The sequence below is a fragment of the Oncorhynchus tshawytscha genome, unplaced genomic scaffold (assembly GCF_018296145.1).
Source record: "Oncorhynchus tshawytscha isolate Ot180627B unplaced genomic scaffold, Otsh_v2.0 Un_contig_12287_pilon_pilon, whole genome shotgun sequence".
NCBI classification, from domain to species: domain Eukaryota; kingdom Metazoa; phylum Chordata; class Actinopteri; order Salmoniformes; family Salmonidae; genus Oncorhynchus; species Oncorhynchus tshawytscha.
The window spans coordinates 108691-134513 of record NW_024609651.1 but is presented as its reverse complement, the minus strand read 5'-3'; the positions used below and the strand labels follow the sequence as shown (position 1 = coordinate 134513).

The 25823-nt window shown below is 41.7% G+C and overlaps 1 protein-coding gene and 2 pseudogenes across 1 annotated transcript; 2 read left to right on the top strand and 1 right to left on the bottom strand.

Moving 5' to 3' along the window:
- Positions 1–496: 496 nt before the first annotated feature.
- On the bottom strand, positions 497–2109 carry LOC121845384 (annotated as a pseudogene).
- Positions 2110–3311: 1202 nt separating this feature from the next.
- LOC121845383 lies at positions 3312–6964 on the top strand (annotated as a pseudogene).
- Positions 6965–7107: 143 nt separating this feature from the next.
- LOC112239683 (exocyst complex component 7-like) lies at positions 7108–24235 on the top strand. The gene is made up of 17 exons (XM_042316635.1): positions 7108–7413; positions 7750–7815; positions 8145–8329; positions 9055–9160; positions 10253–10460; positions 10973–11334; positions 11382–11517; positions 11882–12028; positions 13765–13907; positions 14739–14891; positions 14954–14963; positions 16832–16930; positions 19582–19697; positions 20769–20938; positions 22046–22109; positions 22257–22298; positions 24071–24235. The coding sequence occupies exons 1-17, from the start codon at positions 7354–7356 to the stop codon at positions 24233–24235; spliced, it is 2232 nt and encodes a 743-aa protein (XP_042172569.1). The 5' UTR covers positions 7108–7353.
- Positions 24236–25823: the final 1588 nt, after the last annotated feature.

Here is a 25823-nt window from a genome sequence, read left to right as displayed (position 1 = left end):
AGTACTAACTACCAAGATGAGTTCAAGGGCTGTCTTTCATTGTTGTGTCAATGGTCAATCCAATGTAAATCATATTAACAATGTGACAAAGCTTTTGCCAAATCTTTTTTAGAATTGATTTACAAATATGAATTGCTTGACTTTTTAAAATACCTAATACTTCAGATGAAATTAAGCATGAGACATATTATTTTTACATTTTAGATACATATATAGCCTGGTTCCTCTCTAGGTTTCTTCCTAGGTTTTGGCCTTTCTAGGGAGTTTTTCCTAGCCACCGTGCTTCTACACCTGCATTGCTTGCTGTTTGGGGTTTTAGGCTGGGTTTCTGTACAGCACTTTGAGATATCAGCTGATGTACGAAGGGCTATATAAATACATTTGATTTGATACATTACAACACGTAAAATGATTCTCATAAGAATGTACCGAAAATATTTACAGATACCATGACACACAGTCTCAGGCAGAGAAATCGATTGAGGTCTCGTTCTCATCATCGCAAGTTAACAAAATGCACACCTGACGACGTCAGGAGATAAGTTGGCGGCTTCAGTCATAGATACCTGGTACTTCGGGCATCATGGTGGGCTTGTCGAAGATGGGGTTTTCAAAGCCGTGGTCGTGAACTCCCCTATCTCCTCCTGGCTTCTCCTTAAGCTGCTCAGAGAAGGGATGGAGATGGTGGGCATGGTTGGCATTTTTATGACGCCTCTGCGGAAGAGGACAGCCAGGAGGGGGAGACCAATGACTACTATCAGGATGCCGAACACGGCTCCCACCACAACTCCTGCGTTGTCCCCTGCCCCGTCACCACTGGTGGCCCCAGAAGAGGCCTGGAACTCAGCCCCGGTTATGCCCAGGTTTGAGCCTTGGGCTTGGACGTCCTTCAATATGTCCCGAGCCAGGGCCTCTGCCACCGCACCAGACTCCCCATCCAGGAGCACGATCTGGATCTCAGCTGCAGCCGCACGTGGGATCACCCCGAGGAAATACTGAGATTTGAGCACCTTGGACATGCCTAGCTGAATGGACTGGTACGAGGGCAGACCAAGGAAGAGGTGCTGCAGTCGATTCCGATAAGACTCAAGGATGAAGCCTGAGGAATACTGGATGGTGACGATGGCGCTGCACACGTCACAGCAGTGTCCTATGGGGTACAGTGGCTTCTTACAGCTCATAGGAGCGCATGTCACAGTGCCGCAGATCCTGTTGTGATTCGCAGAGTTCCCACAGTCACAGCCAGAGGCATCACTGCAGCCAGAAGCCCCGACGCTGGGGGGATGAGGTTCCGTGGAACTGCAGCCGGCCAGAGTGTGACCCCAGATAATGGGTGAACTCCGAGCTGCTGCTGAACTTCTTCCCCAGAACGGACACACTCTGGACAGGGACGCTGGGCTGGTTGGAGGTAGTGTCCACGCGGAACGAGGAGCCAGCGCGGAACAACACATTGTCATACTGGCAGGGTACGCTCTCCTCGTGTACCGAGAACAGGAAGCGACCTTTCTCCAGGTCGTCTAAAGACTCTGCCGCCTGCCACAGCGCCGGGTCGAACCACTGCAGAGACTCTGCATCTTTGAACTGGGCAGTGACGCCGGCCCCGCAACCGGGGTCCCCTCCATTACTGACCGTGAAGCCGCCCCCCGAGGGAAGGATGAACTCTCCGTCCACCGGTAGCTGGATCTCCTGGACAGAGTGGACCGTCTCCACATACACAGACACTTTCCTCTGAGCCGAGAACTGCACTATGTCATTACCGCAGGGCACGGACCCTTTGTCCCAGTTGGTCTTGTTTTCATAGTTAGTGTCGGGTATCCACTGCTTGTACAGGGCGTCAGCTGCCCCGAACAGACAGAGACCGAGGAGAAGAAACACGGCTGGTGTTTTTTGGCATCCTGAATGCTTCTGACAGAAGTGGATGAAGTACGGGGTGACCTTTGTCTCTGGCAGTGTGACTGTCACATGAGGGAGTGAGTGCACAGGTTCCCAGATTATGAAGTTGATGATCTCTGGTTGACTCATCTTTACCGGCTGGTCACCAGCTTGGTCAAAGATTAACTGCTGCTGCAGCCGCAGCAATAACACCCCCAAAAATAACAGTGTAGATGTCTCTATGAAAGAAAAGTGATTTGATTTAGGCCTACACCTTTTCATAGCCTTTATGCCTAAAAACTGTCACAGTGAAAACTGTATAGTGTTAAAATGTGCATCTACAGTAAAAGTAAAAGCCGCTATAGTGATGTTTCTTGTGACCAGCGGTGGAATTGAAATTTTAAAAAAGTCATTGCGAACTCATCAATGTTAAATCTAAACATTCTATGTAAAAATAAAAATAAAAGATTTGTCAAACTGTTCCCATCCATATATTTTGTGATTGCGACCAGTCATTTAAGGCAGAAGTTTCCCAAAACTCGGTCCTGGGAGCCCCTCCTGTGTGCACATTTTGTTTTTGCACTAGCACTACACAGCTGATTTAAAATAACTAACTCATCATCAAACGTTGATTAATTTAATCAGCATTGTAGTGCTAGGGCAAAAACCAAATGTGCACACCTGAACAGTTTAAGGAAACCCTGGGCTGCGTTCAGTATGTTTTAACGTTCTCGAACGTTCAATTGAACAGAAACATTTCTGTACTGAACGACCAGTTGAAAAACCAGGGAGGGGTTGTGTGTTGGGAAACACTGTCGGCATGTCCACTGCCCTTTAAAAACGTCACTCATTTGCTTCAAGCCACACCCACCAAATGGAAGCAAACCTTCATATTTCCAGTCATTGGCGCAAACATACCTCAAAGTCTGTTCAATGACGTTTTGGAGAAACGTGTTGTTCAGAACTAATCGTTCTGCAACAATTGAACGCACATCTGATATAGGGTCGTGTGGGCGATATACATATTGGTGATGGATTCTTTTCTTGGGGTGAGACGCTTTGCAGATGATCAAGGTGGGTATGAAATGAAACCATTACAAATTAAAGACCTGAAAATGATCAGTCTAATCACAAGCAGTAAGTTATGTTCGAGGTAAAGATATCGCCATGAATATGTTTTTTAATTAATTAATTAATTTAATTCATACAATTAGTGATATCACATTTCACATCATTAGATTTTCAAATCTCTGGTTCAGATCTTTACAAAGTTGCAACCAGGCAACTTATTCTGCACCTATGAGTGGGGTCCTTCATACAAGCATGTTTATTTTTTACACGTCATCCGGAAGTGAGTGTCAAAGAAGATGAGACTGGTGAGATCTCTTACTATTTTCAAACAAATAAGTTGTTTTATATCTTTAACTATTGATGACACTATGCCTGGTAACGCTTTACTGTTCAAGTTGCTCTCATGGCGTTTTTCTTGAACTTTGTGTTGCCTAACTTCCAGTGAGCCTTACCTAGCTAACTAGCTTGCTCATAACTTGTTCTTTTAGCTAGCTACGTTTATATGCAATTATTTGAATAGATTAACCTTTGTAATGTTTTAAACCGAACTATTTAGCTAGAATGCACAAATGACCCCAGAGCTATCTAATTAGTGTGTCACTCACCGTCATGTCATTTAGCTGTACAGTAGTAGCTATCTAAGTAACGTTAGCCACCTCAAAGTGAGCCTTGTTTGACAGCTCATTTATTTCTTGAAAGGATTCACGGGAGCGGATGCTCCACTCTTTGGTGACGATGATGATGATGCCCCCCACTGCCACCAGACAGAAGAAATCAGAAATCAAGTGCGTTTTGGAAGTTGATTCACTAATTGATGAGGAGTAACAGAACAAACAGATATTTTCATTTCCACCCGGATCAGCTATTCTGATCACCAGAATAAGAGATATTGTTTGTGAACTATTCCTCTCTCTCTCTCTCTCTCGCGTGTGTGTGTGATCAAAACCTGCTCTTGTTTTAGGCATCCCCTGGCCACGTTCTTCCATCTCTTCTTCCGCACCAGTGCCATCTTAGTCTACCTACTGTGTGAAATCCTGAGCAGTAGTTTCATCGTCTGTATGGTCACCATCATCCTCCTCCTTTCATGTGACTTCTGGACAGTCAAGGTGGGTGGGTTGTCACAGTTTGACGTGGTACAACTTTATTTTGTCATACCCTTTTCACACTATCGTGTTGGTCTGGATATTTTATTTTCACAATGCCCTTTCCCACATGTTTCCAGCGATTGTTGGATGTGCAACCAGGCCAGGCTAGCACAGCTTGACAGAGTAGTGTGAAAAGGGTCAAAGTTGCCTTTGTTTTATAGGTCCAGTTGGTCAGTGATCCCATTGTGTTTCTTTCTCAGAATGTGTCTGGCAGGTTGATGGTGGGCCTCAGGTGGTGGAACCAGGTGGATGAGGATGGACAGAGCCACTGGGTGTTTGAGTCCAGACCAGTACGGTTGCAGTATAGTCCATGACTGTATTTGTATTTATTACGGCTCCCCATTAGCTGCTGCCAATGCAGCTGCTACTCTGCCTGGGGTCCAAACACATTAAGGCACTTACATATAAAACAGTACATCATGTAACCACTACATATCTACAATACAAAATGTATAATACCATATTACAATATACGTATGTGCTAGTAGTTGTATGTGTGTGTCTGTACATTTGTGTGTCTCTTCACAGTTCCATAAGGTGTATTTTTATCTATTTAAAAAAAAAAAGTCTGATTCTACTGCTTGCATAAGTTACCTGATGTGGAATAGAGTTCCATGTAGTCATGGCTTTATGTAGTACTGTGCGCCTCCATATTCTGTTCTGGACTTGGGGATTGTGAAGAGACCCTCTGGTGGCATGTCTTGTGGGGTATCCATAGGTGTCTGAGCTGTGTGCTAGTAGTTTAAACAGAAAGATCGGTACATTCAGCTTGTCAACACTTCTTACAACAACAAGTAGTGATGAAGTCAATCTCTCACGCACTTTGAGCCATGAGAGATTTACATGCATATCATTAATGTTAGCTCCCCGTGTACATCCAAGGGCCAGGCATGTTGCCCTGATCTGAGCCAATTGTAATTTTCCAAAGTCCCTCGTTGTGGCACCTGACTACACTATTGAACAGTAGTCCAGGTGTGACAAAACTAAGGCCTGTATGAGCTGCCTTGTTGATAGTGTTAAGAAGTCAGAACAGCACTTTATTATGGACAGACTTCTCCCCATCTTAGCTACTGTTGTATCACTATGTTTTGACCATGACAGTTTACAATCCAGGGTTACTGCAGCAGTTTAGTCACCTCAATTTCCACATTATTCATTACAAGGTTTAGTTGAGGTTTAGGATTGATTTGTCCCAAATACAATGCTTTTAGTTTTAGAACTATTTAGGACTAAGTTATTCCTTGCCACCTGTTCTGAAACTAGCTGCAGCTCTTTGTTATGTGTTGCAGTCATTTCAGTTGCCGTAGTAGCTGACGTGTTGAGTCATCCTCATACATAGACACACTGGCTTTACTCAAAGACAGCGGCATGTCATTAGTAAAGATTGAAAAAAGTAAGGGGCCTAAACAGCTGCCCTGGGGAATTCCTGATTCTACTTGGATTATGTTGGAGAGGCTTCCATTAAAGAACACCCTCTGTGTTCTGTTAGACAAGTAACTCTTTATCCACAATGTAGCAGGGGTGTAAAGCCATAACACATATGTTTTCCAGCAGCCGACTATGATCAATAATGTCAAAGCCGCACTGAAGTCTAACAAAACAGCCCCCACAATATTTTTATCAATTTCTCTCAGACAATTTGTTTACTGTAAAATAGCATTGTATCTGGTCAAGAAGGTTACTAAGGGTTGGTAACAGGCTGAGTGGAGTTGTAGTTGTGCCTGTCTATTAGTTTAGTTTTCATTTATTTATTCGCACCCACAAAATACAAGTGAAAGACAAACAGTGCCGATAAACAACCAGGTGCGTTTGGAAATCCAAGAGGGCTTATATGAAAATTGCACCCCCCAAAAACAGTATATAAAAATCAGACTGTTCAATCAATTAAACAAAGCACAGAGTCTACGACTGAAAGAATTGCAACAACTAAGACTTCTGTAGACACGTGCTTAATTTTCCCAACTCTCTCTGTAGGCAACCAGTAGAAAAGTTCCAACCAACTCTGAATCACAGATCTTCTGGCTGGGTCTGGTTGTGTGTCCAGTCCTCTGGGTCATCTTTGTGTTCAGTACTCTCTTCTCCTTCAAGTTTAAGTGGCTGGTGGGTTCAGTACCTTTCCTTTCTCCATTTGAATTTAGACATCTCTAATTTCCCACCCGATAATTAATATGTCAAACCTAGTATGAAGCTAGCTATATGATTTAACATAAACAGATACATGCATTGTTTTGGGTTCTCAAAGAAACATAAATAATCACAACGCATTGCATTTTTATGTCATGTCCCCTTGCAGGCAGTGGTGATCATGGGTGTGGCATTGCAGTGGGCCAACCTGTATGGATATGTGCGATGCAAAGTAGGCGGGAAGACCAACTTGAGGAGCATGGCAACCAACTACCTTGGCAGCCAGTTCTTCAAACAGGTATATAGTTCTTATTTAAAAACAGACCATATTAGACATTTCAGCTCATAGGTAGCAATTTGGAGGATAATAAACACCAACTCATTTTTAATTTCGACTACAATTATATTTCCCATTTGAGATCGGGTTCAGTTGCAACATGGACTACTTTTGTCTGTGATAATATATGATATTTCTGCCATCTAAACATTCATGTTTGTTTTCTTTATATAGGCAATGGCCAAACAGGGACCTTAGAGGTGGATGTGCAGAGAGAAGAAACATTAGCATTTCTGCTAATGTAATATTTTATGTTATCAAGAGGATCTTGCCTTGCTTTAACTGAGGCATAGGCTACTGTTATTTTCTTAATTCCTGTTGAACAGGTGGAAGGCATCTCTCTATTCTGAGGGCACGGGGTTGTTTCCCACCGAGTCCTACAAACGATGTAGTATAAAACTAAGAGACTACTAGTTTTCTTTGTATGTTTGTTTCATTTGTTTTCCTGCTAACTATTCAAAATACAACCTTGTTAATGATTGATAACTGCTGATTGTAATATAAGACATTTGTAAATATTATATTTACATAAAATGTCTGGGTGAATGAATAAAAAACAAAAGTGTGTGAGTCAAGTGAGTTGTAATAATATCATGCAATGTCCACACTAAATGCAGCCAATGGAATTTGTCCTTGGAAGTTTGGCGCAAAGAAGCAGAAGCCACTTGACTAACCATCAACAACCCTTTTAATTAACCTGTGGTTCAGTTGGCTAACTCATTTACCTGGCAGGGGGTGAACTGTTTTACAAATGCTTGACAATAAAATAGTTAAGTTATACCTAAAAAGATAATTGTTAACAGAATGACTGCGACAGATGAAACATATTTGTGGAGAGAGAAGATTGAGGAGAAGCTCAAACGGGTAACGTTAGGCTCGCTGGCTAGTTACAGTAGCTAGCGTTAGCAAATCAAGTTATCATCCATGAACTAGGACTAACGTTAGCAGCTGTAGCTTGTATCTAGTAACATGCCTGGGTTTAGGGTGTCATTCAGACCACACAATGGCTAGTGAACACTTCACATGTCTGTCCAAATATTATATGACATTGCTTGCTAGAGTAGTAGACTTACTAACGTTTTGACTATTTGTATGAGAACTCACTGTAGCCTCATTAAATGCGACAATAATATGTAAGGAGAGCTAACGTTAGCCAAATTAGATGAAACTAGCTAGCTACCAATCCGTTTTCTTCTCAAGGATCAAGATCTGCTGACATTCGTTAGCGACAGCCTCAAAAGAAGTGATCAGCTGACTGAAGGCATGGTAAGATTAATCTGAAATCAAAGAACTTGAATCCTCTTACCTAAGCTAGCTAACTGTTAGCTACCTGACTTGTGTTCAACTAAAGTTACTGTGTCACAGATATGAATTAAATCAGTGCTTGAAATGGGCCGGAGCTCACTGGAACTGAGTACCACACCTCAAATGTGCTACTACTTGAGTTCTTACAGAATATTATTAGCTAAAACGTATTGGTGAGTTAATGTTTTGAATTGCAAATGAAGTAGAGTTCAAATGCCATGTCTTAAGATAGCTTCAGTTCTATGCAAGCTTTAACGTGAGACAGTGTAGCTCAAGGTGTGGTGTCCTAGGTGTCCATTCTCTCGTCGTTGGAGGGCCGTTTGGAGCACCTGGAGAACTCGGTCATTCCCATGCACGACAGCACACAGAACCTACTGCAGCTGAAGGGGACAACGCAGAAGACATTATTCTACCTGGACGATGCCATCAGCCATTACCAAGCCGTCCGAGACACAGACAAGGTCATCATACAGGGGTGAGAGTAGGGAGAACGATGTAACACTCACACAAGCCCCATATTTGACCTCGTATACCCTATTCACAATACTGTGTGGAGTTGGCCTGCACTGGCCTGGTTAGATTACATTTAGTTGCTGGAATTATACTGGAAAAGGACAATGATCCAAGCCAGCACAGTTCGTATTGAGAAACCACGAGAGAGTGAAAAGAGTACTACTGATGTTCTGTTAATTGAGGTTCAGTATGATGTTCTGTTAATAGACGTTCAGTATGATGTTCTGTTAATAGAGGTGCGGTGTGATGTTCTGTTAATAGAGGTTCAGTATGATGTTCTGTTAATAGAGGTGCGGTGTGATGTTCTGTTAATAGACGTTCAGTATGATGTTCTGTTAATAGAGGTTCAGTATGATCTGTTAATAGAGGTTCAGTATGATGTTCTGTTAATAGAGGTTCAGTATGTTCTGTTAATAGACGTTCAGTATGATGTTCTGTTAATAGAGGTTCAGTATGATGTTCTGTTAATAGACGTTCAGTATGATGTTCTGTTAATAGACGTTCAGTATGATGTTCTGTTAATAGAGGTTCAGTATGATGTTCTGTTAATAGAGGTTCAGTATGATGTTCTGTTAATAGACGTTCAGTATGGGTCAAGGGAGAAGGAGAGGGAGAATAGTCATATTTGTGTCAACTATGTGTGTCAAATACATGACTGATCAACTGATAATTTCTGTATGTACAAAGGCCTACAGGAAGACTTTCTGACTATCTAGCCTGTGTTCACCGACTCAAGAAAGCAGAGGAGTACTTTCAACAGGAAGACCCGGACGGGCCTGAACTGAATATGCTGGTAACACTGTCTTCATGTATTTCTGTTGCCATCTCTAATTCAATCAAGCCAGGTTCTCTTTGTAGAAGTATGAATACTATCAAACAGTTGGACAAGAGAATAGAGTATGCTTCGCTTCAGTGAAAGGGTGCTCATTAATCACAAGATGCCTTATTTTACTAGAAGATATGGTCGCTATTAAATCTTAAATCACTACAGTCACTATCCAGTAACTGTTAGATTTAAATCACTATATAGACACTATCCAATAACTGTTAGATTTAAATCACTACAGACACTATCCAATAACTGTTAGATTTAAATCACTATATAGACACTATCCAATAACTGTTAGATTTAAATCACTATATAGACACTATCCAATAACTGTTAGATTTAAATCACTACAGACACTATCCAATAACTGTTAGATTTAAATCACTACAGACACTATCCAGTAACTGTTAGATTTAAATCACTATATAGACACTATCCAATAACTGTTAGATTTAAATCACTACAGACACTATCCAATAACTGTTAGATTTAAATCACTATATAGACACTATCCAATAACTGTTAGATTTAAATCACTTCATAGTCACTATCCAACTGTTAGATTTAAATCACTATATCCAATAACTGTTAGTTCCTCCGATTTGAACGTACAGCACACACTGAGTGTACAAAACATGAACCCCTGCTCTGTCCTTGCCATAGACTGACCAGGTGAAAGCTACGATCCTTTATTGATGTCACTTCTTAAATCCACTTCAATCAGTGTAGATGAAGGGGGGTGACAGGTTAAAGAAGGATTTTTAAGCCTTGAGACAAGCTAGACATGGATTGTGTATGTGTGCCATTCAGAGGGTAAAAGGCAAGAAACAATATTTAAGTGCCTTTGAACGGGTGTGGTAGTAAACTAAGATCTCTAAACCACAGTTGGGTTCAATTCCAGTCATTTCAGGAAGTCCTCTAAAATTCTCATTTCAATTCTCTTCAATGCTTTTCAATGAGGAACATTTGGAATAGGAACTGACATTTGGTTTACTTTCTAAATTGACTGGGTTTGAAATGGAATTGACCCCAATACTACTCTATCTGTTTTTGCAGAGAGGTCGTTTAGAGAGTGCCAAGTCACAGCTGGAGTCCGAGTTCCAAGTCCTGTTGGGGCGCTACAGCAAGCCAGTGCAGACAGTCAGAATCCTGGATGTCCTGGACAAAAAGTCACTGAATGGGTCTGCAGGCGGAGTGGAGGAGGTACAACTCATACCCCAAACTAGGCTTCAGGACATCATCTCCATCTCCACCTGGCTGATAGGTAAGGTAGTGGTGCTGCCCATCTCCACCTGGCTGATACTGTAGGTAAGGTAGTGGTACTGCCTGTTCACCTGTAGTATGTCTGTCACGAACAGGAGGAGGTCCCTACTCTCAGCATTCTTGTCCATGTTGTAAACCAGGGTTGGGGTCAATTCCAGTAAATTCCAGAAGTACACTGAAATTCCAATTCACTTCAATGCTTTTCAGTGAGGAAAATTTGCAATTGGAATTTGTTTTTTAAAACTTTCTAAATGAAATTGATCCCAACCCTGGTGTAAAGTTTAACCACATAATTCAGTGGATTCTTGGGTCGTGTTCTTTAGGAAAAAATAACTATTTGCTTGTCCCTCTGAACCAAACCCTGATGTTAAAGGCAGAGTGCAGCAAATGTTAATGATGTCAGTGTTAATCCAGATGAGGATGCTAATGATGTCAGTGTTAATCCAGATGAGGATGCTAATGATGTCAGTATTAATCCAGGTGAGGATGCTAATGATGTCAGTGTTAATCCAGGTGAGGATGCAGATCTGACAGCTAAGAGGAGAGTCTCTGCCAGCAAATTCAAAACACGGTCACTGGAAAGAAACCCATCCCACCACTCTCTGGGAAAACTGGAGCCCAGCAGCTTTTTCACCAATAAGTCCTACTGCTCCAAACTTAAAACACAGTCTCTAGGCAGAAAGCCATCAATAGAAAACAAGCCATCAATGGACTCTCTTGGAAAACTGAAAGCAAACAGCCTGTTCACCAAGATGATCGGCCTGAAGTCATTTGGTAAATTCAAAACGCTGTCCCTGGACAGAAAGCCATCACTAGACAAGAATCCATCACTAGACTCCCTTGGAAAACTGGAATCCAGTAGCTCTTTCACCAAGGTATCCACCTCGAAGCCGTGCAGCAGACTGAATATTCCCGATATTAGACAACCATCTTTGAGTCCATCCCATTTCTGCCTAGAGACTCCACCTCCCATACCTTCCCATCTTGCAAACCCAAGCCCCCAGCTTCCACCTCCTACATCCTGCCATACTTCAGACCCAAGCCCAGCTCAGCCTTTGGTAAGTTAAACGCAGCCTTGGTGGCATCTCTTCTATTGAGAGGGTGGAGGCGTATCTGTATCAATTAGCTTTCTTAAATATACGTAACTGAACTGACGTTTTGGTGAGGGCCAAGACCCTCCCACATGTCACCTCTGGGGGTTTCCTGACCTCTCCCTGCACAATTATCCTTCACTTCATTGTATTATTATATGTTTGTTGTCTCTGTTTCTTTATGTTCTAGGGCTCGTGTATCTGTAACACGGTTTATCTCTGCCACAGCGGACCTAGGATTCGAACCTGCATCCCAACAGCACAACATAAACACCCGTTGCTCCATTGATCAGTGGTCATGGTAATCAGTCGTGCTGTTATTGTTACACAGACCTCAAGGCCCACTACGCCATGGTGCGCTCCAATCAGTTGGACTGCTCCATGAAGGGTTTGAAGGACCACAAGAGTAGGAACCTCCTCTACCCGGTGTTGCAGAGCAGGCGTGTGGATTCTGCCGTCAAGAAGAACAAAAAAACAGGTCATGAAAGTCCACCTTGCACACCACCTTCATGATGGTTATACAGTGCCTTGCAAAAGTATTTATCCCCCTTGGTGTTTTTCAATTTTTTTTGCATTACAACCTGTAATTGAAATGGATTTTGATTTCGATTTAATGTAGTGGACATACACAAAATATTCCAAATTGGTGATTTTTTTATTTTTATTGTTTCAAAAAAAGAAAAAACTGAAAAGTGGTGCGTGCATATGTATTCACCCCCTTTGCTATAAAGCCCCTAAATAAGATCTGGTGCAACCAATTACCTTCAGAAGTCACATAATTAGTTAAGTAAAGTCCACCTGTGTGCAATCTAGGTGTCACATGATCTCAGTGTATATATACACCGGTTCTGAAAGACCCCAGAGTCTGCAACACCACTAAGCAAGGGGCACCACCAAGCAAGCTGCACCATGAAGACCAAGGAGCTCTCCAAACAGGTCAGGGACAAAGTTGTGGAGAAGTACAGATCAGGGTTGAGTTATAAAAAAATATCTGAAACTTTGAACATCCCACGGAGCACCATTAAATCCATTGTTAAAAATGTAAAGAATATGGCACCACAACAAACCTGCCAAGAGAGGGCCGCCCACCAAAACTCATGGACCAGGCAAGGATGGCATTAATCAGAGAGGCAACAAAGAGACCAAAGATAACCCTGAAGGAGCTGCAAAGCTCCACAGTGGAGATTGGAGTATCTGTCCATACACTCCACAGAGCTGGGCTTTTACGGAAGAGGGGTCAGAAAAAGCCATTGCTTAAAGAAAAAAAAATAAGCAAACGTTTGGTGTTCGCCAAAAGGCATGTGGGAGGTTCCCCAAACATATGGAAGAAGGTACTCTGGTCAGATGAGACTAGAATTTTGCTTTTTGGCCATCAAGGACAATGCTATGTCTGGCACAAACCCAACACCTCAAGAACACCACTGTTTTTCATCGGCAGGGACTGGGAAACTGGTCAGAATTGAATGGAGGTTCACCTTCCAGCAGGACAATGACACTAAGCATACTGCTAAAGCAACACTCAATTGATTTAAGGGGAAACATTTAAATGTTTTGGAATGGCCTAGACCTCAAAGCCCAGACCTCAATCCAATTGAGAATCTGTGGTGTGACTTAAAGATAGCTAGTCAGTTTTGCCTTGAAGTATGGGCAAAAATCCCAGTGGCTAGATGTGCCAAGCTTATAGAGACATACCCCAAGAGACTTGCAGCTGTAATTGCTTCAAAAGGTGTCTCTACGAAGTATTGTTTGTTTTGTCTTCTTTCTTGTTTGTGTCACAAGAAAAAATATTTAGCATCTTCAAAGTGGTAGGCATGTTGTATAAATCAAATTATACAAACTCCCAAAACATCTATTTTAATTCCAGGTTGTAAGGCAACAAAGTAGGAGAAATGCCAAGGGGTGAATACTTTCACAAGCCACTGTAGACACAGTTACAGGGGATGCTTTTCTATTTGCACATTCCTTTGTGAACATATTACTAAGCATACCATGGATCCAGGTTTCCCTAAAATAATTACCCTTTATTTCTTATATCAAAGTACTTCCTGGTTATATATAGGACTCTACATCAAACTTCCTGGTAGAATAAAGGATTCCTTATATCAAGGTACTCCCTGGTTAAATACAGTTTTCATTAAACTATAGATAGATGATATGTAATGTTAATGATATTTCCATGGCACTCACCCTTTCACTCCTGTCTTGTGTCACTAGGGCGGGACAGCATATTACACATTGAGATTGAGACCTACATGGCCTGCATCACAGCCTTCTTGTCCCTGGCCAAGAGTGAATACACCATGGTGTCCAAAGTCTTCCCTCTGAACTGCTCCAATACCTTTGAAACTCTCATCCAGGTCAGAAGTGAAGGATATTAAAATGTGATGAATAAAATATTACAACTTTATTGTCAATGTCTGCACAACTGTGAATGTTTGCTTTTGGCTATTATAAGGCTTCACAGTGGCCAGATGATTCACAAAACAAACAAACATTTCATATGGGGAGCTCTTCATAATGGAGCTCATTACAGGTGTATAACCATCATGGTTATATATACACATGGTTCTACATCTTACACTACCGGTGATGTGGATTTATTTGGACTCCTGGCTGTCGGGTATCTTGATGATTCTAGTTTTAGACCAATGATGTCATTATGTACATGTTATGTACGTGTTATGTACATGCTGTTATGTACATGCTGTTATGTACAGGCTGTTATGTACATGCTGTTATGTACATGCCGTTATGGACGTGGTGTTATGTACATGCTGTTATGTACATGGTGTTATGTACATGGTGTTATGTACATGGTGTTATGTACATGGTGTTATGTACATGGTGTTATGTACGTGCTATGTACGTGCTGTTATGTACATGCTGTTATGTACATGTTGTTATGTACATGCTGTTATGTACATGCTGTTATGTACGTGTTATGTACATGTTATGTACGTGTTATGTACATGCTGTTATGTGCGTGTTATGTACATGGTGTTATGTACATAATCTTGCACTGCAGCACTTTTGTACTTTGATTATGAGTTTATTTAATGGTCTTGAGAAGGATGTGCTCATGAGGGTGTTTATTGTCTGTTTTTATGTGGTGAAGCCGAAGACAAATGTCCACATTGTGTGGACAATAAAGTTGTTCTAATTTGTAATTGTAATCTTATTTCCTTCAGGTGGCTCTGAACCAGCTGATCCAGAATGGGGAGAACATCGTGTCCTCTGTCAGACGAGCCTGTTCACGTCACGACTACACAGCCCTTGTCGCCATGTTACCTGTCCTGGGCCGTCTCCTGGAGGAGGACAAAGAGTTTAACACGTTACTAAAGGTGCCATATAATCCTGAGAGGACAGTGTAAGTTGAGCTTTCTCTCTGTTGTTGTGTGCTCAGGGGGGTCAGGGTCGGGGTCTTGGTTGGGGACAGGAGGTGTCATGGTCAGTGGTTTTGGGGTCAGGGGGTGATCATGGTTGGGGTCATGCTTAGGGGTGGGGTCAGGGGTGTCATGGTCAGGGGAGTCAGGGTCAGGGTTGGGGTAAATTATATTTAAATTCCAGTCAATTCAGAAACTTAACCAAATTCCAATTCCAGACTTTCCTCCTTGAAAAGCATTGAAGAGAATTGGAATTTCAGTGTTCCTGAATTGTCTGGAATTGGGGTCAGTATACTGAGGGAAATGTACAGTCGTGGCCAAAAGTTTTGAGAATGACACAAATATTAATTTTCACGAAGTCTGCTGCCTCAGTTTGTATGATGGCAATTTGTATATACTCCAGAATGTTATGAAGAGTGATCAGATTCTTTGCCATGCAAATGAACTGAATCCCCCCCAAAAATTCCCACTGCATTTCAGCCCTGCCACAAAAGGACCAGCTGACATCATGTCAGTGATTCTCTCGTTAACACAGGTGTGAGTGTTGACCAGGACAAGGCTGGAGATCACTCTGTCATGTTTACTGAGTTCGAATAACAGACTGGAAGCTTCAAAAGGAGGGTGGTGCTTGGAATCATTGTTCTTCCTCTGTCTACCATGGTTACATGCAAGGAAACACGTTCCGTCATCATTGCTTTGCACAAAAAAGGGCTTCACAGGCAAGGATATTGCTGCCAGTAAGATTGCACCTAAATCAACCATTTATCGGATCATCAAGAACTTCAAGGAGAGCGGTTCAATTGTAGTTAAGAAGGCTTCAGAGCACCTAAGAAAGTCCAGCAAGCGCCAGGACCGTCTCCTAAAGTTGATTCAGCTGCGGGATCGGGGCACCACCAGTACAGAACTTGCTCAGGAATGGCAGCAGGCAGGTGTGAGTGCATCTGCACGCACAGTGAGGCAAAGACTTTTGGAGGATGGCCTGGTGTCAAGAAGGGCAGCAAAGAAGCCACTTCTCTCCAGGAAAAAAAGGTCAGGGGACAGACTGATATTCTGCAAAAGGTACAGGGATTGGACTGCTGAGGACTGGGGCAAAGTCATTTTCTCTGATGAATCCCCTTTCCGATTGTTTGGGGCATCAGAAAAAGCTTGTCCAGAGAAGACAAGGTGAGTGCTACCATCAGTCCTGTGTCATGCCAACATTAAAGCATCCTGAGACCATTCATGTGTGGGGTTGCTTCACAGCCAAGGGAGTGGACTCACTCACAATTTTGCCTAAGAACACAGCCATGAATAAAGAAAGGTACCAACACATCCTCCGAGAGCAACTTCTCCCAACCATCCAGGAACAGTTTGGTGACGAACAATGCCTTTTCCATCATGATGGAGCACCTTGCCATAATGCAAAAGTGATAACTAAGTGGCTCGGGGAACAAAACATCGATATTTTGGGTCCATGGCCAGGAAACTCCCCAGACCTTAATCCCATTGAGAACTTGTGATCAATCCTCAAGAGGCGGGTGGACAAACAAAACCCCACAAATTCTGACAAACTCCAAGCATTGATTATGCAAGAATGGGCTGCCATCAGTCAGGATGTGGCCCAGAAGTTAATTGACAGCATGCCAGGGCGGATTGCAGAGGTCTTGAAAACGAAGGTCAACACTGCAAATATTGACTCTTTGCATCAACTTCATGTAATTGTCAATAAAAGCTTTGACACTTGTGAAATGCTTGTAATTATACTTCAGTATTCCATAGTAACATCTGACAAAAAAATCTAAAGACACTGAGACAGCAGACTTTATGAAAATTAATATTTGTGTCATTCTGAAAACTTTAGTCCACCACTGTATTATTATGGCTGACTGTGTGATGTCATGTTTCATATTGCCTGTCAGTGCACAACAAGCGGCACCTGGCCAAGTTTTCCAAACTCGTTACATCTATGAAGACCCTGGCAGCCAGAGCACTGATGGACTTTTCTGCTCACCGCCAAGGTACAACATTCTAACCATTCAAAGATTGTTTTAGTTGGAAGGACTTTGAAATATAGAACATTTCATCATCCAGCAAGGAAACCTCTGACTGGATCGTTGTAATGATATGATTTAATCAGACAGACAAGCGGGTGAGTTTCCCAAAAGCTTCATAGCACTGAGATCATTTATTTTTTGGGCCGTGATTGCGTACATTCCAATGACTAAAACGATCTGGAAGCTTTGAGAAACTCAACTCCAAATTGTACTTTCCCCTTTCTCTCACAGAACAACCCTGATAGGGAGAGTATGTCCAAGGATGGAACGGTGCATGAATTCAACAGCAATGTAACAGCTCTCTTTCTGATGTTTCCTCTCCATCAGTTTCCATTCAATTAAGTGAATCAGTAATGCCGATGTGCTTATCTAGATTTGTGTAAGGACAAGGGTGTTTTGGTTCCAGAGGGGTTTGTTTCCTTATATTTTTGCATCATGGGATACAGACAGAAGACACATGTCAGTTTCTCACCAATGTAGAATAAAGTGTCTTTTATTTTTTATCCCATTTGAACTGACCTAACTAAAAGATGTCTAATATGTTAATTGTTCTCTTACTGTCTCCAGACAATTCTATTCCTGCACCAGTTGCTGTCCTTTGCAGATGCTGTTCGGTCCATCCCTTATCCTCATGATGTGACAGTGACACAGTAACTATGGAGGTGTCCAGTAGTGTTCGGTGGACGCTCAACATGACACTGGTACGGAGTGTTTCTTTTGTTTATTAGATTGAGTTTTCGGTTACAAAACTAGATGGTTATTAGATGGTTGGTTTTTCCTCATTGAGATAAGATGTGTAGATATAGAATTGTTTTGTTCACTCAGATGCAGATGAATCAGAAGAACAGCCATCAGACAGTCAGGAGTCCAAGGGGAAATGACAATCAGAGAGCACTGAGTCCTTATGTCTGTGAGTGTTCAACATGGCTGTGTCTAATATCCAGAATGACCTTTGACAAGGGCAAGACGCTGAACCGTTTGGTCTTAAGAAGGCCCGCATGCTTCAGTTCAGCTGGCGGCTAGCCGAAGTCGAGTGGGCTCGCATACCTCGCTTAAAAAATTATTTTAAAAGTGGCAATAGTGAATGGTTTGTCCATTTTGAGACACCGAGGACAGCTTTATAATTCCTCAAAATAATCAAATCAAATTTTATTGGTCATATACACATGGTTAGCAGATGTTAATGCGAGTGTAGCGAAATGCTTGTGCTAGTTCTGACAGTGCAGTAATATCTAACAAATTCACAACGACTACCTTATACACACACATGTAAAGGGATGAATAAGAATATGTATGGATGATAATCTGGATGAACGATGGCTGTGCGGCATAGGCCAGATGCAGTAGGTGGTATAGAATACAGTATATACATATGAGATGAGTAATGTAGGACATGTAGACATTATTAAAGTGACTAGTGATACCTTTATTAAATCCATTTATTACATTTATTGGCCAGAGATTTGAGTCTGTATGTTGGCAGCAGCCTCTTCATGTTAGTGATGGCTGTTTAACAGTCTGATAGCCTTGAGATAGAGCAAGCTGTTTTTCAGTCTCTCGGTCCCAGCTTTGATGCACCTGTACTGACCTCGCCTTCTGGATGATAGCGGGGTGAATAGGCAGTGGCTCGGGTGGTTGTTGTCCTTGATGATCTTTTTGGCCTTTCTGTGACATCGGGTGGTGTAGGTGTCCTGGAGGGCAGGTAGTTTGCCCCCGGTGATGCGTTGTGCAGACCGCACCACCCTCTGGAGAGCCTTACGGTTGTGGGGGGAGCAGTTTCCGTACTATGCGGTGATACAACCCGACAGGATGCTCTTGATTGTGTTTGTGAGTGTTTTAGGTGACAAGCCAAATTTCTATTCAGAATTGATCTAAGATAGCTCAAGAATTATGTCATTAATTTGCACGTTTCTGCAGAGATCTTAGTTGCGCAGCTTTACATCTTCTAAGATGTTTGGTGCAGTGTTTCTCAATGAAAAAATATGCATAAAACGAGTCGTCTCTCATTGTATGACAACAAAGACTTTACTGAAGAATCCCTACTGTTGACCAATCACAGACGAAGGGGGTAGACTTCTCAGCCACCGACTTCAGCCTGCCTCAAGAAAAAAATGTGTGTGCCCGAACAACTGAAAAAAAAACCTCATCAAGTACAAAAACGAAGAAAACGTCACAAAATGTTGTCATAATATATGCACAAACTTTCCGAACTGTTTTGGCTGGGAAGCATGCGGACGCCATTGCCAAGGCAATATGCTGGCTTCTGGCTTTTGGCTCCAAAGAAAGTAAATTCGATACTGAGGTCCTGGATAATCTACTTTCACCCCTGATTGTGAGTCAGAATCGCCACAGGTGGTGTTTAGTTCAAGTGCCTTGACTGCCCCCATGTGGTGGCTATGTGGTTTTACATGAGGAGCCTTGACTGCCACCATGTGGTGGCTATGTGGTTTTACATGAGGAGCCTTGACTGCCCCCATGTGGTGGCTATGTGGTTTTACATGAGGAGCCTTGACTGCCCCCATGTGGTGGCTATGTGGTTTTACATGAGGAGCCTTGACTGCCACCATGTGGTGGCTATGTGGTTTTACATGATGTTCATGATTTCCCTTTTCCAGGTAAAGTGCTGGAGCATCTCCAGTACAACCTACAGAGTAAGGCCAAGGTGTACGAGACCACGCTCCGGGGCCATCTTCCTCAACAACTACAACTACATCCTCAAGTCAATGAAGAAGTAGGCCCTTTGTACATTTCAGTGGGTGTTAGCTGTAATATTCAGTGTGGATGAACCATTGCTTGAGTCTGGCATTAGGCCTTGCATATTAATGAACAAGGTGTTGTGAAAAAATTCTTACACAGGGACACTCAAAGCAATCTTAAATGAACCATTGTTTATTGTCAGCGCGCTGGAGAGGTTCCAACCAACTCAATGCACCATTGTACACATGTCAATCAGGTGCTCTGCCTGGGCAGTCCCCGCAGTTGTCTTATATATGACTATACATAGACAAGTTATATTTGCATGATTTAGCATAATTCATTAATCATTACCATCTTGTTTCATTCATGTGACCGGTCAATACTGTTTCATAACATGTGACAGACCAACACTGTTTCATAACATGTGACAGACCAATACTGTTTCACAACATGTGACAGACCAATACTGGTTCATAACATGTGACAGACCAACACTGTTTCATAACATGTGACAGACCAACACTGTTTCATAACATGTGACAGACCAATACTGTTTCACAACATGTGACAGACCAACACCTCACAAGGCCTCTTTCTCTCTAAGCTGAAACCTTGAAACTGAGATCTTTTTTGTTTGTTCTCAAAACATGGTAGTTTGTTCGCAAAACACGATCTGGGCGTACTGCCAAATTGCAGCTACTGATAGGTGATTTGTACAGTCAGCTCTGCGTGAACGCAGAAATTGGTTTGTAGAACAGCAGATGAATAGAGCACAGAAATTAGTTATAAGATAATGTTTATTAGGCAACAAATGGAAGAAAACAGTCAAACAGGGAGGGGAGGGACCACCTGGAATTAAGAAATGAGAAACGCACATTTTATTTTTCAGTTACAAAACATTTTTAAAACTTTTTCTGTGGCGTGCCCTAATGAATACGAATCTGGTCATGCAGTTTACCAGAATGCGTTCCAGAACAGTCCGGAACTATAATAAATCTTCATTTGAGACATTAGAGATCCCTAAGGTTGAGATATAAACTAGGGGGCCTACACAACAAAATTATCACTCAAAGTGACCTACATTTTGACTTTCCATGTACTTTAGTTCAGGGTTGTAAGTGAATTTGTCACAGCTCACAGGGGTGGCAGACTAGCTATGACAGGGACATCTACCTGCAGGTCATCTCTGTTTGAAGTGGTTAAAACCAGCGGCAGGGATCCGGAGGTTGAGTACGGGGAACTGATTGAGCAACAGAAGCAGGTGTACCAGCACAGGTGAGGGACCAGGAATCCAGAGGAGGAAGAAGGGAGTGATGGAATCTAACATTGTCTAACATTAGTCCTGATCATTATGTATTATTAGAAGAGACTAGCTGCCTCCTGCTAGCCTGAAATCCACAGCCTTTTCTGCTAACATTCCACTCTTTGTATTCCCTGTCATTGCTAAAACATGTTTTGCATGACAATGAGTGGAATGATGACAGGAACAGATTGGTAACCAGGTTAGCATACTGCCCTTACGTCCGGTAAATCATTAAATGTAACTTCCTCCTCAAAATGATATTCATCTGTTCAGCTTTTCGGCCTCTGGATATGCTGCTAATATTGTCAACTCTGGAATATTTTAAAAACACCCATATCTCCTGTGAGATCCTGGCACTTGCTTTCCCTTGGAAATGTAATGTTTTGAATCAAATTCCCCCCTCTCTGGTGTGGGTTGACTAATCTACCAGCTCATGTTTGTTGCCTAGGTTTATGATATTATAATATAGATTATACGGTGGTCATACATGCTCATGACAAGTGTTATAATGCATTATAACTGCATCAAAATCCATTATAACTGCATCATAATGCATTATAACTGCAGGCTTTAAGTGAAGCATTACCATTACTTCACACGGGACAATGCTACATTAAATCAAGTATCTTATGCTACAACTTGAATACAATGTATTTGTTACATGCTTCGTAAACAACAGGTGTAGATGAACAGTGAAATGTTTACTTGCGGGACCATCCCAACACTGCTGAGAGAAATAATAGGAAAATAATAACACGAGGAATAAATCCACAATGAGTAACGATAACTTGGCTGTATATACGGGTACCAGTACCAAGTCGATGTGCAGGGGTACGATGTAATTGAGGTAGAGAATAAACACTAACAGCAGTGTATTAGATAAGTCAAAAGAGTTCATGCAAAACGGGCCAATGGAGATAGTCCTGGTACCTATTGGTTAACTTTTTTTTACTATTTAGCAGTCTTATGGCTTGGGGGGTATAAGCTGTTCAGGCTTGTTGGTTCCAGACTTGTGGGCAGTCCAATGAATGATTATGCTACTGAACATGACTGATCTGTGCAGTGAATGTGTGTTGCAGTTGGTTGAAGGTGACCGAGTGCCTGACTGAAAAGAATCTGCCCACCTTTAAGCCAGGTGACAAGGTGAGGGTAGATGTTTTGATACTGTATATTAAATTAAAAAGGAGATGTATCAAATTACACTATCTACCTTTAAGTGGATTTGCTTGTTTTATTCAAACCTAATCACACCTTTTCTATTCTTCATATGTCATCACCATCGGGCTTCAGTTGAAAGAAAAAGACTGTCAGGTGATTAAAGACAAGTTCAAGGTAAGACAAGGAGGCCAGATTCCTCAATGTACCTAAAGGATCTGTTTCAGTACTAGTGATGGGGGGGTCGATACAGATAAATATCGAGGTATTATCTTTGACGATATAACGTATCGTTTTGACAATACCGCAATATTATATTTGTGCTAGTTGGTTGTTCCTGCACTAAAACTCCAGTATGTTTCCTTCATAGCTTGTTCTCCATCTTCATTTTAAATAAGGTGCCAATTTATTAGGGAAACAATTTGTTTTCAGCACTTTTTATTTCCATGACTCATCAAAACTAGTTTTCTCATGTCTGTCTCTCGTCTCAGCAGCAGACATATGGTGAGCAATATGTTTGGAACATCGAATCGCAATAAAATCACAGTATCGAATAGCAATACATATAGAATCATGAGAATCACAATACATATAGAATCATGAGAATCACAATACATATAGAATCGTGAGAATCACAATACATATAGAATCGTGAGAATCACAATACATATAGAATCATGAGAATCACAATACATATAGAATCATGAGAATCACAATACATATAGAATCATGAGAATCACAATACATATAGAATCGTGAGAATCACAATACATATAGAATCGTGAGAATCACAATACATATAGAATCATGAGAATCACAATACATATAGAATCATGAGAATCACAATACATATAGAATCATGAGAATCACAATACATATAGAATCATGAGAATCACAATACATATAGAATCATGAGAATCACAATACATATAGAATCGTGAGAATCACAATACATATAGAATCATGAGAATCACAATACATATAGAATCATGAGAATCACAATACATATAGAATCATGAGAATCACAATACATATAGAATCACAATACATATTGAATCATGAGAATCACAATACGTATAGAATCATGAGAATCACAATACATATAGAATCATGAGAATCACAATACATATAGAATCATGAGAATCACAATACATATAGAATCACAATACATATAGAATCGTGAGAATCACAATACATATAGAATCATGAGAATCACAATACATATAGAATCATTAGAATCACAATACATATAGAATCATGAGAATCACAATACATATAGAATCATTAGAATCACAATACATATAGAATCATGAGAATCACAATACATATAGAATCATGAGAATCACAATACATATAGAATCATGAGAATCACAATACATATAGAATCATTAGAATCACAATAACATATAGAATCATTAGAATCACAATACATATATTTTAGAATCATGAGAATCACAATACATATAGAATCATTAGAATCACAATACATATAGAATCGTGAGAATCACAATACATATAGAATCGTGAGAATCACAATACATATAGAATCGTAATACATAAAATATTGGCACCTAAGTATCATGATATTATGGTATGGTGAGGTCCCTGGCAATTCCCAGCCCTAATCAGTACCTCTACACAACAACCCTTATTCATACTCACAAACAGAATGATCATAAACGTCTAAACCCAACATGTCAGCTTATTTTATATTTTTTAGATGTTATATATTTTATGACTGCTGCAAGATGAATTGCCTCTTTGAGGACATTAAAGTTTTTTTAATCTGAATGTCAGCTTAGTATTTATGGGGCACCGTTTGTGACATGCTATATTTATGGACACCAAAGATTGTAATGTTTGCATTTTCTGTTACAAAACAGTGCCCTCATATGTGATAACATGACGGTCCCCCAAAATGATATGACCTTTGACCTCATGTCGTCCAGAGCTTCAACGAGGGCCTGGAGGAACTGTATAAGGCTCAGAAAGCGTGGGCCATCCCAGACAGAGAGCAGCGCCAGGCCATCTGTCAGGCCCAGAGAGAGATGGTGTCCCTAGGCCTACACAGCCTTTCTGCTGAGGGGAGTCATGGCATATCACAGAGCTTATGACTGGAGACTGCTGCTGCATTCAGAATCAACCCTATTCCCTAGCTCTTACTTCATAGCCCCTATACCCTACTCCCTAGCCCTTACTCACTATTCCCTAGCTCTTACTTCATAGCCCCTATACCCTACTCCCTAGCCCTTACTCACTATTCCCTAGCTCTTACTTCATAGCCCCTATACCCTACTCCCTAGCCCTTACTCACTATTCCCTAGCTCTTACTTCATAGCCCCTATACCCTACTCCCTAGCCCTTACTCACTATTCCCTAGCTCTTACTTCATAGCCCCTATACCCTACTCCCTAGCCCTTACTCACTATTCCCTAGCTCTTACTTCATAGCCCCTATACCCTACTCCCTAGCCCTTACTCACTATTCCCTAGCTCTTACTTCATAGCCCCTATACCCTACTCCCTAGCCCTTACTCACTATTCCCTAGCTCTTACTTCATAGCCCCTATACCCTACTCCCTAGCCCTTACTCACTATTCCCCTACTCCCTAGCTCTTACTTCATAGCCCCTATACCCTACTCCCTAGCCCTTACTCACTATTCCTAGCTCTTACTTCATAGCCCCTATACCCTACTCCCTAGCCCTTACTCACTATTCCCTAGCTCTTACTTCATAGCCCCTATACCCTGCTCCCTAGCCCTTACTCACTATTCCCTAGTTCTTACTTCATAGCCCCTATACCCTACTCCCTAGCCCTTACTCACTATTCCCTAGCTCTTACTTCATAGCCCCTATACCCTACTCCCTAGCCCTTACTCACTATTCCCTAGCTCTTACTTCATAGCCCCTATACCCTACTCCCTAGCCCTTACTCACTATTCCCTAGCTCTTACTTCATAGCCCCTATACCCTACTCCCTAGCCCTTACTCACTATTCCCTAGCTCTTACACTCTAGCCCCTATACCCTACTCCCTAGCCCTTACTCACTATTCCCTAGCTCTTACACTCTAGCCCCTACTCCCTAGCCCTTACTCACTATTTCCTAGCTCTTACACTCTAGCCCCTACTACCCTAGCCCTTACTCACTATTCCCTAGCTCTTACTTCATAGCCCTATACCCTACTCCCTAGCCCTTACTCACTATTCCTAGCTCTTACTTCTATAGCCCCTATACCCTACTCCCTAGCCCTTACTCACTATTTCCTAGCTCTTACTTCATAGCCCCTATACCCTACTCCCTAGCCCTTACTCACTATTCCCTAGCTCTTACTTCATAGCCCCTATACCCTACTCCTAGCCCTTACTCACTATTTCCTAGCTCTTACACTCTAGCCCCTACTCCCTAGCCCTTACTCACTATCCCCTAGCTCTTACTCTCTAGCCCCTACTCCCCAACTACTCCTGTAGATCTGTGCGGATTGGATGGATACAAGCATTATGGTAATACCTTCATCTTGCCTTCTGATTGGCCTAGTGAAAATGTTGTCGTATTGCTTCTACCTATCCAATCCTCTTAGATCTGCAAGGGTGGCTAGGGAATAGGGGGTTCATTTGGAATTCAGCACACATAAGGTGGTTGAATAACTGATTTCAAATATTGTAGGTGAAACTGGGATGTCCCATGTATGTTTGGTACAAGA